Source organism: Marmota marmota, unplaced genomic scaffold, assembly GCF_001458135.2.
Source record: "Marmota marmota marmota unplaced genomic scaffold, marMar, whole genome shotgun sequence".
Taxonomy (NCBI): Eukaryota; Metazoa; Chordata; class Mammalia; order Rodentia; family Sciuridae; genus Marmota; species Marmota marmota.
Window position 1 is genome coordinate 10,281,297 of NW_026000229.1, and position 13,996 is coordinate 10,295,292.

Sequence of the window (13,996 nt, forward strand, 5' to 3'; positions counted from 1 at the left end):
GTGCTGAGGATCAAATCCTCAGCACCGTGCAAGGCAAGCACTCTGTCACTGAGCTACAGCCCCAGCCCAGGAGATAGGTCTTAATTCAATAATCGAAATTTACCATAGAAACATAAGAATAGGTCAAATCCAAAGCACACATAAAAAAGGAAATAATAAAGATAACAGTAGCCTTCACTGAAATTGAACATAGAAAAGAAAAATAATAGAGAAAAATCAGTGAAATTTAAAAATAAAACAAACCCTGTGTCTCTGGTCAGAAAATTGGTAAACCTCTGATCATACTAATTGGAAAAAAAAAAAAGAGAAGTTAAAAATTACTATTATCAGGAATGAAATAGAGGACATTACTGCATACTCTGTAGGTATTAAATAAAATTAAAGCAAGGGATTACTACCTTACTTCACAGTCTCCTTAGTGATTTTATAATTCTGTAAGAATGCATGAGTTTTGGGGGGAAAAAAAGAGGGAGGCATGAGTTTGAATAAGATTTTTTAATGAAATGTGAATAGTGAAAAAAGTATTCTATATTTAGATTATTCTTAAAATGCATCCATATCCTTTTTGTCTTTCATTTAACCAGAATGGGAATATACACAATTTGTTTTTCAGAAACAAACCTCTTTCTATGGATGCATAGAAAATTTTTCATATTTTGTCAATATTATTTATATTTATAATTATTTGTTGCCAATTTTTAATGGGAGAGTATTAATTATATTGTTTTTATTGCAGGCATCCTTAAGCAAGCTAATGGAGACACTTGATCAAGCAGAACCATATTTTGTAAAATGCATTCGCTCTAATGCTGAAAAGGTAAAAATGTTCTATAAATGATTACATAAGCCCAGATTACTTCAAGATTTTAATTCTTTTAAAGAGAATAAATAGGAGGGGCTGTATATAATATTTATGAGGTAATAGTGTTTCATAAATATTTTCTGTGGCTCATCTTCCAGTTTCTACCCTTACTGTATACAAGTTGTTTTCATGGGTTTGATTTATCATCTCTTAGAATTTTAAAAGCAAATACCTCTTGAAATTCCATTAGAAAAAAAGATTTTTCTTTGAAACTTTTGTTACTATAAAGTTTGAGTGTATATTATATCTCTTTAAAAAATTGTTCAGCAGTTTTCTTGTTTGGAGATTTTTGTCTCTGTAATCTAGGAAAGATACTATAGACATTCTTCATTCCTTTTTGTTTTCTATGTTAGTTTCCTTAGGATTTTTTAAAAAATTTAGATTCTTGTCCCTATAGGGAAGATATCAAGACATTCTTGATTGTTTTCTTCCCCCCCTTTGACAGTTCCCTTAACTAGAGCTATTCAAAATGTAGTAAGTGTAAATATAAAATATTTGTCATCTTTATTTATGTTCATCATAGGAAAAAATTAGTTCTTAGCCTAAAGAGCAAAAATACAGTAGGAATTGTGTTCAGCTTTCTTAAGTCAGTTTGCTTGCTTATTTATTTGGTACTAGATATTGAACCCAGTGGTGCTTAACCACTAAGATACAACCCCAGCCCTTTTTATTTCTTATTTTGAGACAGGGCCTCACTGAGTTGCTGGGGATGGCCTTGAATTTATGATCCTCCTGCCTCAGCCTCCCAAGTTTCTGGGATTGTAGGGTGTACACCTGCATGCCTGGCAGCTTTCCTAAATTTTAAGAAGCAATCTGCAACTCTGAATTTTAAAAGCTTTGTGACCTTAGACAAGTGATTTCATTATTCTGTGGCTTAAATGTTTTCATTGGTAGTATATTTATAGGACTAACCTCACAGTGCTCTCTGAATATATATAATTCCTATCTGTGAAGTGCTTAATTCCTGCCTGTACTAAGTGGTTAATAAATGTTGGCTATTCTTTTATAGCGACCAAATTGGAAACTTTATTTAGGATTAAATATAAGTTTGAGTTCCAATTATTAATAGACCCTGGTATACATAGTTCAATTAATGAAGTATTTCAGGGCACAGAATAAGTACTAAATAAATGTTAACTGCTATTATTATTTGACATAAATTGCTCATTTGTTTTCAGGTGTTTTGTTTCCTTGATAGCTTGTATGCCTCACCTAGTTGCAAGGGAAAATATTTGGGATTGCCTTAGAGGATCACTAAACACAACATTTAGAGAACAGAGAATATATCAGAAGCTCCAAAGAAAGCTTCTTATAAATGTCTAAAAACTTGCCTAGTGAGATATCTAGTAATGATAAGATGTTGAATAGTACCTCCCATTAGTCTCTTACCTATTATTGCTCATACAATTAAGAAATTTATTGTGAGGGGCTTTTAATAATTTTTTTTATTTTCAATGTTTTATACCAGTATCATCAGCAAGAAGTATTAGGAAATAAATTAGTCTTCACCTTATATTAGAAGAAGAAATCTGTCACCACTCAGTTAACAGGCAACTGAATGGGGTTGGGTCAGTTGGTTTCCTAGTGATATTATAGATAAAATCATAATGAAATACAAAAACATAAGTAACTCTTCACTATGTACATATAGATTTTTCTTTTTTATTATATTTTTTAGTTGTAGATGGACATGATACCTTTATTTTGTTTATTTAGTTTTTTAAAAAAATTTATTGTAACAACAGAATGCATTACAATTCATATTACACACATAGAGCACAATTTTTCATATCTCTGGTTGTATACAAAATAGAGTCACATCCCTTGTGTTCTTCATACATGTTCTTAGGGTAATGATGACCATTGCATTCCACCGTCTTTCTTACCCTTATGCCCCCTCCCTTCCCCTCCCTCCCCTTTTTCCATTTGCTCTATCTAGAGTTCATTTAATCCACCCCACCAGCCACAGCATATTGTGAATCAGCATCCTTAAATCATAGAAATCATGGAGCATTTGTTTTTTTGGGGGATTGGCTAATTTCACTTGGCATTATGTTCTCAAGCTCCATTCATTTACTTGCAAATTCCATGATTTTATTCTCTTTTAATGTTGAATAATATTCTGTTGTGTATATATCCACATTTTCTTTATCTATTCATGTACTGAATGGAATCGAGGTTGATTCCACAGTTTAGCTATTGTGAATTGTGCTCCTATAAACATTGATATGGCTGTGTCCCTGTAGTATGCTATTTTTAAGACCTTTGAGTATAGACCTAGGAGTGGGATAGCTGGGTCAAATGGTGGTTCCATTTCCAGTTTTCCAAGGATTCTTCATATTGCTTTCCATAGTTTTTTAATGTGGTGCTGGGGATTGAACCAGTACCTCATGCATTCTAGGCAAGTGCTCTACTACTGAGCCACATTCCCAGCCCCTATAGATTAATCTTGTTACAGATTTTTGTATTAGCTAGACTGAGGCCTGTCTGGGTGATTGCATTCCTATTGAACTTTTAAGGTCTTCTGCTTTCATAACCAGAGATGCCTAGATCTTAGATTCTCTCTTTTCTCTAGGGTTGGACAGTCAGAACATTTCTGAAGCTACTAGCTGGGTGGTGAACTTATCCTGTCACCTTAGCTATATCTTAACCAGACAGTCTCCATTCAATTCCTAGATTTAAAAAAGTTAGATATTTCTGTAAAATGGATAGTAATTTGGAGATATGCTGTTCTGGGTTAACATTGTTTTCTGTTTGTTCTGTTTTAGCTGCCTTTAAGATTCAATGATGCCTTGGTACTTAGACAGCTTCGATATACTGGGATGCTGGAAACAGTTCGAATTCGCCAATCAGGATACAGCTCCAAATATTCTTTCCAGGTTTATGCTACTATAATAATATTTAAATATATATTCACATCAAGTAAATTATTCCCACATATCTTACGTGTTATTTCTTTGGAAGTCACATGTTATTTTCCTCAATTCTCCCTTTCCAGTCTACTTTTAGTATTCAGAATTCAAAAGAGTTAGAGTTATTGCTCTGTTGAATGCTGGCAATCACTTTAAGTTTGTGTTGTAATAGAATCTAGTATTTGCTACTCTCATTTGAACAGAATGTTTGCTGATAATAAATTTACTCTTAACATCTTCTTACTGATATCTTCATACTGTTATCTCTAGTAATTGAAATGGTTCTTCTCTAGTTCAAAGAAAGTTAACTTTTGGTTTCTCTAAAGTTAACTCAGCAGGATTTTCTTCAGTTAGGAAACTATCAATCAACAAAGGTACATATCTATTTCTTTTGTCTTTAATACAACTTTTTTCCAAACAAGATAATTAGCTTCTTCCCTTCTTCTTCCATTTTTGTTTTGATTATGTAGAACTCAATGTTTTACCCCTTTATAATACTTTGAATTAACAAGTGCTTTGGTTTGACCCTGTTTAAAAGAAAAAGAATAATAAAGGAATAATGGGCTAGTTTAGCATCTTTTTTACATATAATTCTCTTGAAATTTTACAACATTTTCTTTCTGCTTTTCAGGACTTTGTGAGCCATTTCCATGTACTTCTTCCCCGAAATACTATTCCATCCAAATTGAACATTCAGGATTTCTTTAGGAAAATAAATCTTAATCCAGATAATTATCAAGTTGGAAAAACCATGGTAAATATAACATGTACAGTGTTTGTCAAAACTGCATTTTTTGTTTTTTAATATCGTTCTTTATTACATTTTTAATATAATTTATATATAAATTTTTATAAAATAGCATATCAGATATTATAGTCTATAGTTTTTAGATAATGAAGTTGGTATTAATGATACAACTTCAAGGCCAATACTATGGTTCTGACTAATTTTAAATGTAAGTTGAACCATCTCTGACTAGACATTCTTCTGTAATCACCAACTTAACTTCCCCAAAGTAATTTACTATCTTTAATTTATCAACTATTTTCTTTCTTTTTCATCTGTTTTCCAGTTTCTCAGACTAGAAAACATGATACAGTGATCATCTTCGGTTTACCCTTTAATTTAATCCTTTTACAAAGTTCTGGGTTTTTTTTCTTATTTCTTTTTTCCTTACAAATGATTTTCACATCTTTGCCTGTTTCTCCATTCCTACTCTTTCCATCTTTTTGTTCCTTAGTTCTTTTCATCTTCATTGCTTTTACGATAAACAGCTGCTCATCTGCTTCTAGTGTATTCTAGTCATTCCATTTAATTTCTTCTGCTCATAATATAAAAATCACCTTAATATACTTCTTTATGTTGGCGTCTCCTGTTCAGTAATAATCTCCTGATAACCTCCTAATTAAATTTAGACATATTCCTCTCATTTAAGGACCTCTATATTTCAGCTTCATAAAATTTATTATCTTCTTGGATAATACATTGTCTCCTGTGCATGCCTTTATTTCCAACTGCTTGTGTTGTTGAGGTGAGGTTTTTCTCTCAATAGCCCTTATTAGTTTACTGTTTCTTCTTTGGGCATATGATATATACCTGCTCTTAAAGGGGGAAATGCAAATCTTATTTCCAAATGAATATGTCTAATTTATCTTTGTATACCTCTGAATCCCTAAAAATTTATTAGTGGAATAAAAGTAAATAGACAGATTAGTAATTTTGAGCAAGAAGACTTTTTTAATGAATGTTGGATTTCAAAGACTAATCATTGGTTTAGTCATGTTATGATCAAGCTTCATGATTTCATAATCTGTTGTTCTTACCTCCCCAACACCCTTGAAAAATATGACAAATTAACAGTACTTTGATTCATTATGACAATAATTTTTTTCAAGCAAAATAGTCTGTCAGTCTTTGGCACTGGAATTTTTGCACACTTGTTCACCTTCCTATTTACTTCCCATATTCTTGTTTTCAATTTTTGAGAATGACTACTCGATCAATTGATAGAAATATTTATTGGTACTTCATTTACATGTCTGCCATTATATTTCTTCTTTTCTAAAAACCTACCACAGAAAGATAATTCATGAAATATTTTTTTCATTTCTTCTTAAGTTGTGTTCCCTATTTTCTTATTCTGATAGGTCTTCCTAAAGGAGCAGGGACGACAGAACTTACAAGATCTGCTTCACCAAGAGGTACTCCGCAGAATCATATTGTTGCAGCGATGGTTCAGGGCCTTGCTGTGTAGGCAGCATTTCCTCCATCTGAAACAGGCATCCATTATTATCCAGGTGGGAAGCAAAGGATTTTCTGCATGAGATTGACAGGTTTATTTTGCTTTTGTTTAATCAAAACTATTTTACTATGAAACATTTAAATAATAATATAAACCTCAGAGATGAGACTATATCCGCCTCATTTTTGAAATATCTATAGCACCCAACAGATTAACTTGTAGTGTAAATTAGTAGACTATTAATTTATTGTGTTGAATTTAAATTAATTTGAATAAATTGTTTTATATTGTCTTTTGAAGTATGAGCAAGGGCAAAGGAGTTATGCACCTTAATTTTGTTGGCATAGTTATTGTTATTTAAAAGTTTTCTGAGTGATATTTATGAGTTTTGCGCATATTGTTGCTAGGTACTCATTTTGAATGATAAGACCTTATTTCACATTTATCTGTTTTATTATCCTTCTTATTGTTTTAAAACATTGGGTCTTCATAAGATCTTTTCTTTTGTTCATGAAAATCTTTAATACCTCCATCTTTATTTGTTCAAGAAAATCTTTAATAGCTTCATCTTTAATTGCTTTAAACCTATTAATGTTATTTGGGAAAACTGTATCAAGAAAATATGATATAATTTATTAAAAATAACATAAGAACCTGAAAGCATCCAGAAACTTAAATTCTATAATTAACTTTGTGAAAGTGATGTTATTTAACATAGATGTTTTAGTCAAGCATATGTGGAAAAGAAAACTTATTTTTAATCATCAAACTTATTTTTAGCCACGTAACACTTAATTGACTTAAGAAATCTATCCTTTTTCCCTTTCTTATAAAAATGTGTAGTAACATGACAACCAGTTTTTATTGTTTATTCCCCAGCAATTCTGGAGAAATTACCTGAATAAGAAGCAAGTCAGAGTTATAGCTGTGCAGAAGGATGCTTTTGTTATGGCTAGTGCAGCTACTCTTCTCCAAGCTTCCTGGCGTGCTCACTTAGAGAGGCAACGGTATTTGGAGCTTCGGGCTGCTGTCATAATTATCCAACAGAAATGGAGGGAGATTTATAGGCGCAGGCATATGGCTGCTACCTGCATACAGGCAAGATGGAAAGGCTACAGAGAAAATAAAAGGTATCAAGAACAGAAGAAAAAAATTATCCTTTTGCAGTCAACATGTAGAGGATTCAGAGCAAGACAGAGGTAATCTCTGTTACCATAATAATTGCTCCCTCTCTTCCTAAGTACTTTGTTTATACCTCTGCTTTACACTAGTATTACTATTGGTTATCCTCTTGGTGAAAATTGATTTTATATTGTCTCCTGTGCATGCCTTTATTTCCAATTGCTTGTGTTGCTGAGGTGAGGTTTTTCTCTCAGTAGCCCTCATTAGTTTACTGTTTTCTTCTTTGGGAATATGATATGTACCTGCTCTTAAAGAGGAAATGCAAATCTTATTTCCAAACAGATATGTCTAATTTATCTTTGTATATCCTCTGAATCCCTAAAAATGTATTAATAGAATAAAAGTAAATAAATAAACTGATTAGTAATTTTGAGCAAGAAGACTTTTTAATGCATGTTGGATACATATTCTTCTCGAGGATGTGATACCCATACTAGTTTGAACCTGCAGTGTCTGGTCTATGATGGAAATTAAATAAGTCTTTATTGAATTAAATTGGATTGAAAACTTACATGGTTAAAACTGCTAAGAATTAACTTATATATTAGGTTAATCTTATAAAATTGGCAATATTCATTAATTTCATATTTGTCTACTTTAAAGTAAGGATATTGTTGAAATGAGACTCTACTTTTTCTTTCTGTGTGTGTATGTGTGTTGTTTTTTGTTTTTGTAGTGCTGGGTATCTAACTCAGGGCGTTACGCATGCTACACAAATACTCTACTGCTGAGCCACATCCCCAACAACCCTTCTGATAGCTTTACTTTTGAATTAGTTTACATTTGGTTAGAATGGCTAGAATGCCCAGTTAGGAATAATACACATATTGAAAGTATCATTGGACTCATGGAAATAGGAAAATATGAGATGGTATGGATCTGGTTAGTTTAAGAAATACTTGCGTATTATAGAAAGGAAATTTTAAAACTGGGTGGAAATGGCACATTCCAGGTTTCCACCTACTTGGGTGGCTAAGAAAGTAGGATCACTTGAGCTTGGAGTTTGAGGCCAACCTCAAACATAGCATAGAATCTCAAAAAGAAAAGAAAGAAATAAAAACAAAGAAAATTTTGTGATTTTCCATTTTTTAAAAAATTATCTTAGTGGTAATCAAGAGAGATCTGTAATCCATTTTATCTGTTTTTACATAGATTTAAAGCTTTAAAAGAACAGAGGATAAAGGAAACACAGCTAAAACTTGGATTGGTGAATATCAAGGCATATGAATCTCTGGAAATAGAGGGTTCAGACCCTTCAGAATGGGAGGATTGTTCCTTTGACAACAGAGAGAAAGCCATAGAGGAAGGTAAATCTGGGATAGAGAGTAATCGAATTAGCCGTGAAAGTTCAGTGGACTGCTCAAAAGAGTCTCCAGAGAAGCTGCAGGAGAAAGCCAGAAGCCAAAGTGGTGTGGACTTGAAGGAAGATGTGATTGTAAAAGAAAGGCCCAAGTCCTTGGAGGATCTGCATCAGAAGAAAGTAGTCCGGGCCAAAAGAGAAAGCCGGAGAATGAGAGAACTAGAGCAAGCTATATTTAGCTTAGAATTGCTTAAAGTTCGTTCTCTTGGTGGTATGTCACCTTCAGAAGAACGCAGATGGTCTACAGAACTTATGCCTGAAGGCCTTCAATCTCCACAGGGTACACCTGATAGTGAAAGCTCTCAAGGAAGCTTGGAACTTCTGAGTTGTGAGGAAAGCCAAAAGAGCAAACCAGCGTCCATAACTTTAGAAGATTTGAAGATTCCATCACCTAAAATATCTAGTAGCCCAAAATTTGATTCACAGGACAATACCTTCAGTGCCTCAAGAGAGACTAACCATGCATTGATTCAAAAGGGAGCATCCTCTGACTCAGAGTGTTTGAAGAATGGAACTATGAAGGAAAAGGCTGTGTGCATTTCTGAACCTATTACCTGTAAACCACAGCTGAGAGACTCTTTTATATCAAATAGTCTGCCCACATTTTTTTATATTCCTCATCAAGACCCCCTGAAAGCAAGTTCCCAAGTAGACACAAATATCCAAAGAAACAAACTATTAGAAAGTGAAGACACACTGGGGACAGCTCTTTCTTTGGATATCAACAGGGAAGCCAGAAAGTATCATTTCTCAGAAGATCAAATGGTTCCTTCTTTTAAAACAGATTCTTCTAATACTGTGCTTAAGAAATTAGAAAAGCTAAACACACAGAAGGAAGAAAGGCAAAAGCAGTTGCAGCAGAAGAATGAAGAAAAGATGATGGAACAGATTCGTCAGCAAACAGACATTTTAGAGAAGGAACGTAAAACTTTCAAGAAAATTGAAAAGCCAAAAACTGAGGAGTCTTTCCTGGTACCATCTTTCTGTCCACCAAAGCAAAGAGTAGAGAGGCCATCCTCTGTCTTCATCCTAAATACCCCAAATAAGGAAGAACTAGAGTCCCCATCATTAGTGACTATAAAAGATACAAATCTTACCCCAAAAGACAGTCCCTCTGCTCAGTTACCAGTGAGAGACCGACCTATCACCCTATTCTTTGAAAGAAAAGGAAACGCATGCCAATCTAGTACTGTCAGGGAATTATCCAAGACAGAAAGAACAGGCACCCAGCAGAGTATAGCCTGTAAAAACTCTAATAATCGCATTTCAAAAAGAGAACACCTTAGGCCAATTCAGTCTTATGGCCACAAATCTGATGAACCTTCCAGAGAGGGGAGTACAAGGGCCATTTTCTTCACACCAAAGGACAATATGAGTACTCCTCTGTAAGTGAAATATTTATTTTTTTGTATAGGTGGAAAGTTCTTTTATTACGGTGCCATGTTTGTTTCCATACTGGGGATTAAACCAAGGGCCCTCACATATGCTGCATCCCCAGTCAGAGGTGTGCCACATTGCGTTAACTTTTTTTATGGGTGCTGCTCAAATAAGTCATTTTCTTTTTATAACAATATTCCCTTATTGTTGGTTGTATTAGTCACCTGAAATTGGATGTAGTTATACCCTAGGAATCCTTGATAGCAGAGTTTCTTATTCTTCCTTATTAAGTGAAAAAGTATTTGTGAAAGTCAGTACAGTGCTATAAACAGAGTAGGCATTCAACAAATGCTGGTTGCTCTAGAGATATGTAATGTAGCTAGCTGTCCAAGCTGTTTTTGTGTTTTAAACATATTGCATAAAATTGCCATCTTTACTATTTTTAAGTATACAGTACAGTGATATTAATTATATGCTCTTGGTTGTGTAATAGAACTCTAGAATATTTTCTTCTTGCAAAACTGAAACTATACCCATTAAATAACCTCTCCCTCTCCTCAGTCCCTGGCAACCACCATTCTTCCAGCTTCTAAGAGTTTACATTAGAAACCTTACATAAATGAAAGTTCCTTCATATATTTTTAAACACTGGTAGTTGTCATGAGAAAAGCTATTTTTCTTCTTTTTTCAGTGCTGGGGATGGAACCCAGAACCTTCTGCATGCTAGGCAAATGCTCAACTTATTGAGCTACATCCCTACTCCAGAAAAGCATTTTTTAAGGGATACATAAAAGCAATAACATTTAAGATACTTCTATTAAGTCTTTGTATACAATGGCTTCTTTCAGTTTTTGTAGGAGACTATCACTGGTGAAAGGAAGGCTGTATCTTAGGGCTAAATAAATGAAATTTCATATTATCAGTGAAAATACCTTTTTCTCTCCTGTTGTACTCTGGGTATATAAATCTTTCAGCCTTTAAATTTGTGTAAGATTTTGAAGAAACCCTTATAAATATGGGCAACGACCATTAATATTTTATTTTTCTACTGAGGGTTTCTGCATATTATGAAATGCATTTTAACTTAATGAAAACTTGAAGTTAAATTTCTGCCCATGAGCCTAGAGATAGTATAGATGTTCAAAGGCTCTATATAGCACATATGCCAGTAAAACAGTGTTAAAAAGAATTCCTGTCATTCTGATTAATGACATGATATTGTGTTTCTATGTATGTGTGTGTATAGATACTTAAATATAGAGTGAATCTGTTTTGTGAAGACTTGGTTGTAGACTCAAAAAACATTAATCATCCTGGTTAATTATCCCTTTTACATTTTCCCAAGATAATATAGTTTGAAGTAGTTTGTTTTACCATATTAATAATCTACTTATCTTCAATAATTATACATTAAATTGTTTACATAAAAGTAAAAGCATTGGGTCTCATGATTAGGAAATAGTATTAGGTTAGTGTTTTTTTAATACCATAATGGTGATAAGTACATAGTGGTCTTCATCTGTTTAATGAGGGATGACATAAAAGAAATCTTGGGAAAATCTAATGAAAATTCCATGAGTTTAAACATTACTTTGGGTGGTAAAGATACTATTAATTGCTTTCTTTCTCTTTGGAAGCAGACAAGTAAGGTCAGCTGTGGCGATTTTTAATAGTCACAAGAAAATTCTTCAAGAACTAAAGTTAAAATTGTTTGGCTTGATCATACACTGGTCAGAAAGGGAGATAGCTGAGAAACTTAGCTAGTAAAGATTGCCATCTCTATTTGTTTCGGGACTGTTACTTTTAGGATAAAAGACCCTAGATTTCATTTTATAAAAGCTAAATGATAGGAGACTGAGGCAGGAGGATTTTAAGTTTCAGGCCAGCCTCAGCAATTTAGCAAGGCCCCAAGCTACGTATGGAGACCCTGTCTCAAAATAAAAAATAAAAAGGTCTGGGATGTAACTCAGTGGAAAAGCTCCCTGGGTTCAATCTCCAGTACCAAAAATAAATAAATAAAATAAAGTAAAATAAAATAAATAAATACAAGAGCACCCAAAAAGGTAAATAAAAGATTTTGAATGTAAGATCAGTTTACATATCAACTAGTATTATAAATTAATGTCTACTTTCAAACAATTCTATACTAGGAGGTAGGATATGATTCTTAAAAGAATTTATAGTCCTGCTGAGGTGAGTTTAGCAATATGTTGTTGATAAATTTTAAGGCTCATGGGGCTGAATTAATATTGTTGATTGAAGCACTGAAAGTATATGTTCTTTTCAGATACTGACATCCATTTCTGCACAGAATTTAATGATAAAATCACATCATATAGTTATTCAAGCATATTAAATTTTCACAAGCCAACACTATAACGTCTGTATGGCTTGGAGCATTCTTCCAAGTGGTAACAATTTCTTATCCTACCAGTGTTGTTATTCTGTATAACCTCAAGTTTTAAAACTGAGATAGTAGATTAAAAGGCTACAGAGAAAGATTTCAGAAAGAGAATTATCTAGCCAATAAGAACCATCTTCGGTATTTTTAAAAGCTAGTATTATCACTGGTTATTGTTGATTATCAGGTATTTTATAATGATTAGATGAAAAGGCCCCTTCTTAGACTAGTATTCCAAAGATTTGGGGAATTTGGTATTTTCTTATCAAATTCACTTCAGGTTTTGAACTACACTTTGTTTAAACATATGTCACCGTAGTGGAGTATACCCAGTGACTATCATGGCAGAGACTCTAGGAATTCAGTCATACATGTAGACTCTAGATAATAGTATTGATTAGGTAACTGAAAAAAATCTGAGTTTTTATTTTGGGGATTGCTAAGATCTGAAAATATTTATAGAATTTGCTAGAATTCTTTGATTATAATTCATGCTGTATTTTAAGACTACTTCCATGGGCTATCTGCTAGGAATTGAAATGTAATCCTGTTGTTTTATTTAAAGTGTAAACAGTGAAGCCTTAAACAAAAGAAATCCTCAAGTCCCTAAACAAGATGAACCAGCTGGAAAACCTGTGAAGTTAGTTGGGCCAGGCCAACAAGAGGTAAGCATCTTCTGTATGACATAGATGCATGTTATTCTAGAAGTTACTGTTCTTGTAAGCAGAACACCTTATCTACTCATTTATTCCCAAGTGTTCTTAGAGAAAGAAGTATGAGTTAAGTTTGTTATAATTAGGAAGGTGTACTCCAGGAAAGAAATGGTGCCTAAAACTCAGATTATATTTACAAAAAAAGAATTAGCTAAGAAAAAAGGCAGTTTATTCAAGTGACTTTGGTGTGACATTATGGCAGTGAAGAATGACTTACTTGGCTATGTAGAAGAACATTGTAGATTTGGTTTCCATTTTTATTATTTTTAAAAAATTTTTTAGTTATACATGGACACAATATCTTTGTTTATTTATTTTTATGTGGTGCTGAGGATCGAACCCAGTGCCTCACTGTGCGGGGCAAGCACTCTGCCACTGAGCCCCAACCCCAGCCCTCCATTTTTATTCTTGGTCGAAAGTAACATATTTGTATTCCTTTTGGTCATCTCTGTTATTTCTATTAATGGAAAGGGCATTGGGGTGGAGGGATATTTCAAGAAATTCATGAGCCCTCTTTCATTGGCATCGTCTCCAAAACAGAACAAAACAAAACATTGTTGTGTTATTTGTTTTATTATTTGGTCAAGCAGGTTGCCAGACCGGCCCATAAAAAGAAAGCTCGAATGGCGCGGACGCGCTCCGATTTCTTGACTAGAGGTACTTTTGCCGATGGGGAGGGGGATACAGAGGAAGATGATTACGATGACATTATTGAGCCCCTTCTCTCCCTTGACCAAGCTTCTCACTCTGAGCTAGGGCCTGCATCCAGCGTGGGTCAGGCCTCTCACAGTGACTCCGAAATGGTAAATTTACAGCAATATTAAAAAATCAACAAATCTGTTGGGAATAGTCTTTGCTAATCTAAAGCTAGCTAATCTTCACAGCTTCTTTTCATTTATTAGTTTGTACATGGGAAACCTCAGTGAACACAGTGATTGTAGCTAAG

General features: G+C 33.7%; 1 protein-coding gene across 10 annotated transcripts in view; it reads left to right on the plus strand.

Moving 5' to 3' along the window:
* Myo9a (myosin IXA) overlaps positions 1–13,996 on the plus strand; it is a 261,808-nt gene that overhangs the window by 170,445 nt on the left and 77,367 nt on the right. For 4 of the 10 annotated variants that reach the window (XR_007343894.1, XM_048793402.1, XM_048793403.1 and 1 more), the window contains exons 21-28: positions 737–817; positions 3,631–3,741; positions 4,406–4,528; positions 5,923–6,072; positions 6,897–7,216; positions 8,352–9,944; positions 12,903–13,002; positions 13,638–13,853. Coding sequence is in view for 9 of the 10 variants with exons in the window: in XM_048793402.1 (XP_048649359.1) it covers positions 737–817; positions 3,631–3,741; positions 4,406–4,528; positions 5,923–6,072; positions 6,897–7,216; positions 8,352–9,944; positions 12,903–13,002; positions 13,638–13,853 (2,694 nt within the window). In the remaining variant the exon portion in view is untranslated. The remainder of the gene's footprint in view (positions 1–736; positions 818–3,630; positions 3,742–4,405; positions 4,529–5,922; positions 6,073–6,896; positions 7,217–8,351; positions 9,945–12,902; positions 13,003–13,637; positions 13,854–13,996) is intronic. The other 6 variants (XM_048793401.1, XM_048793404.1, XM_048793406.1 and 3 more) reach the window with 4 other exon arrangements.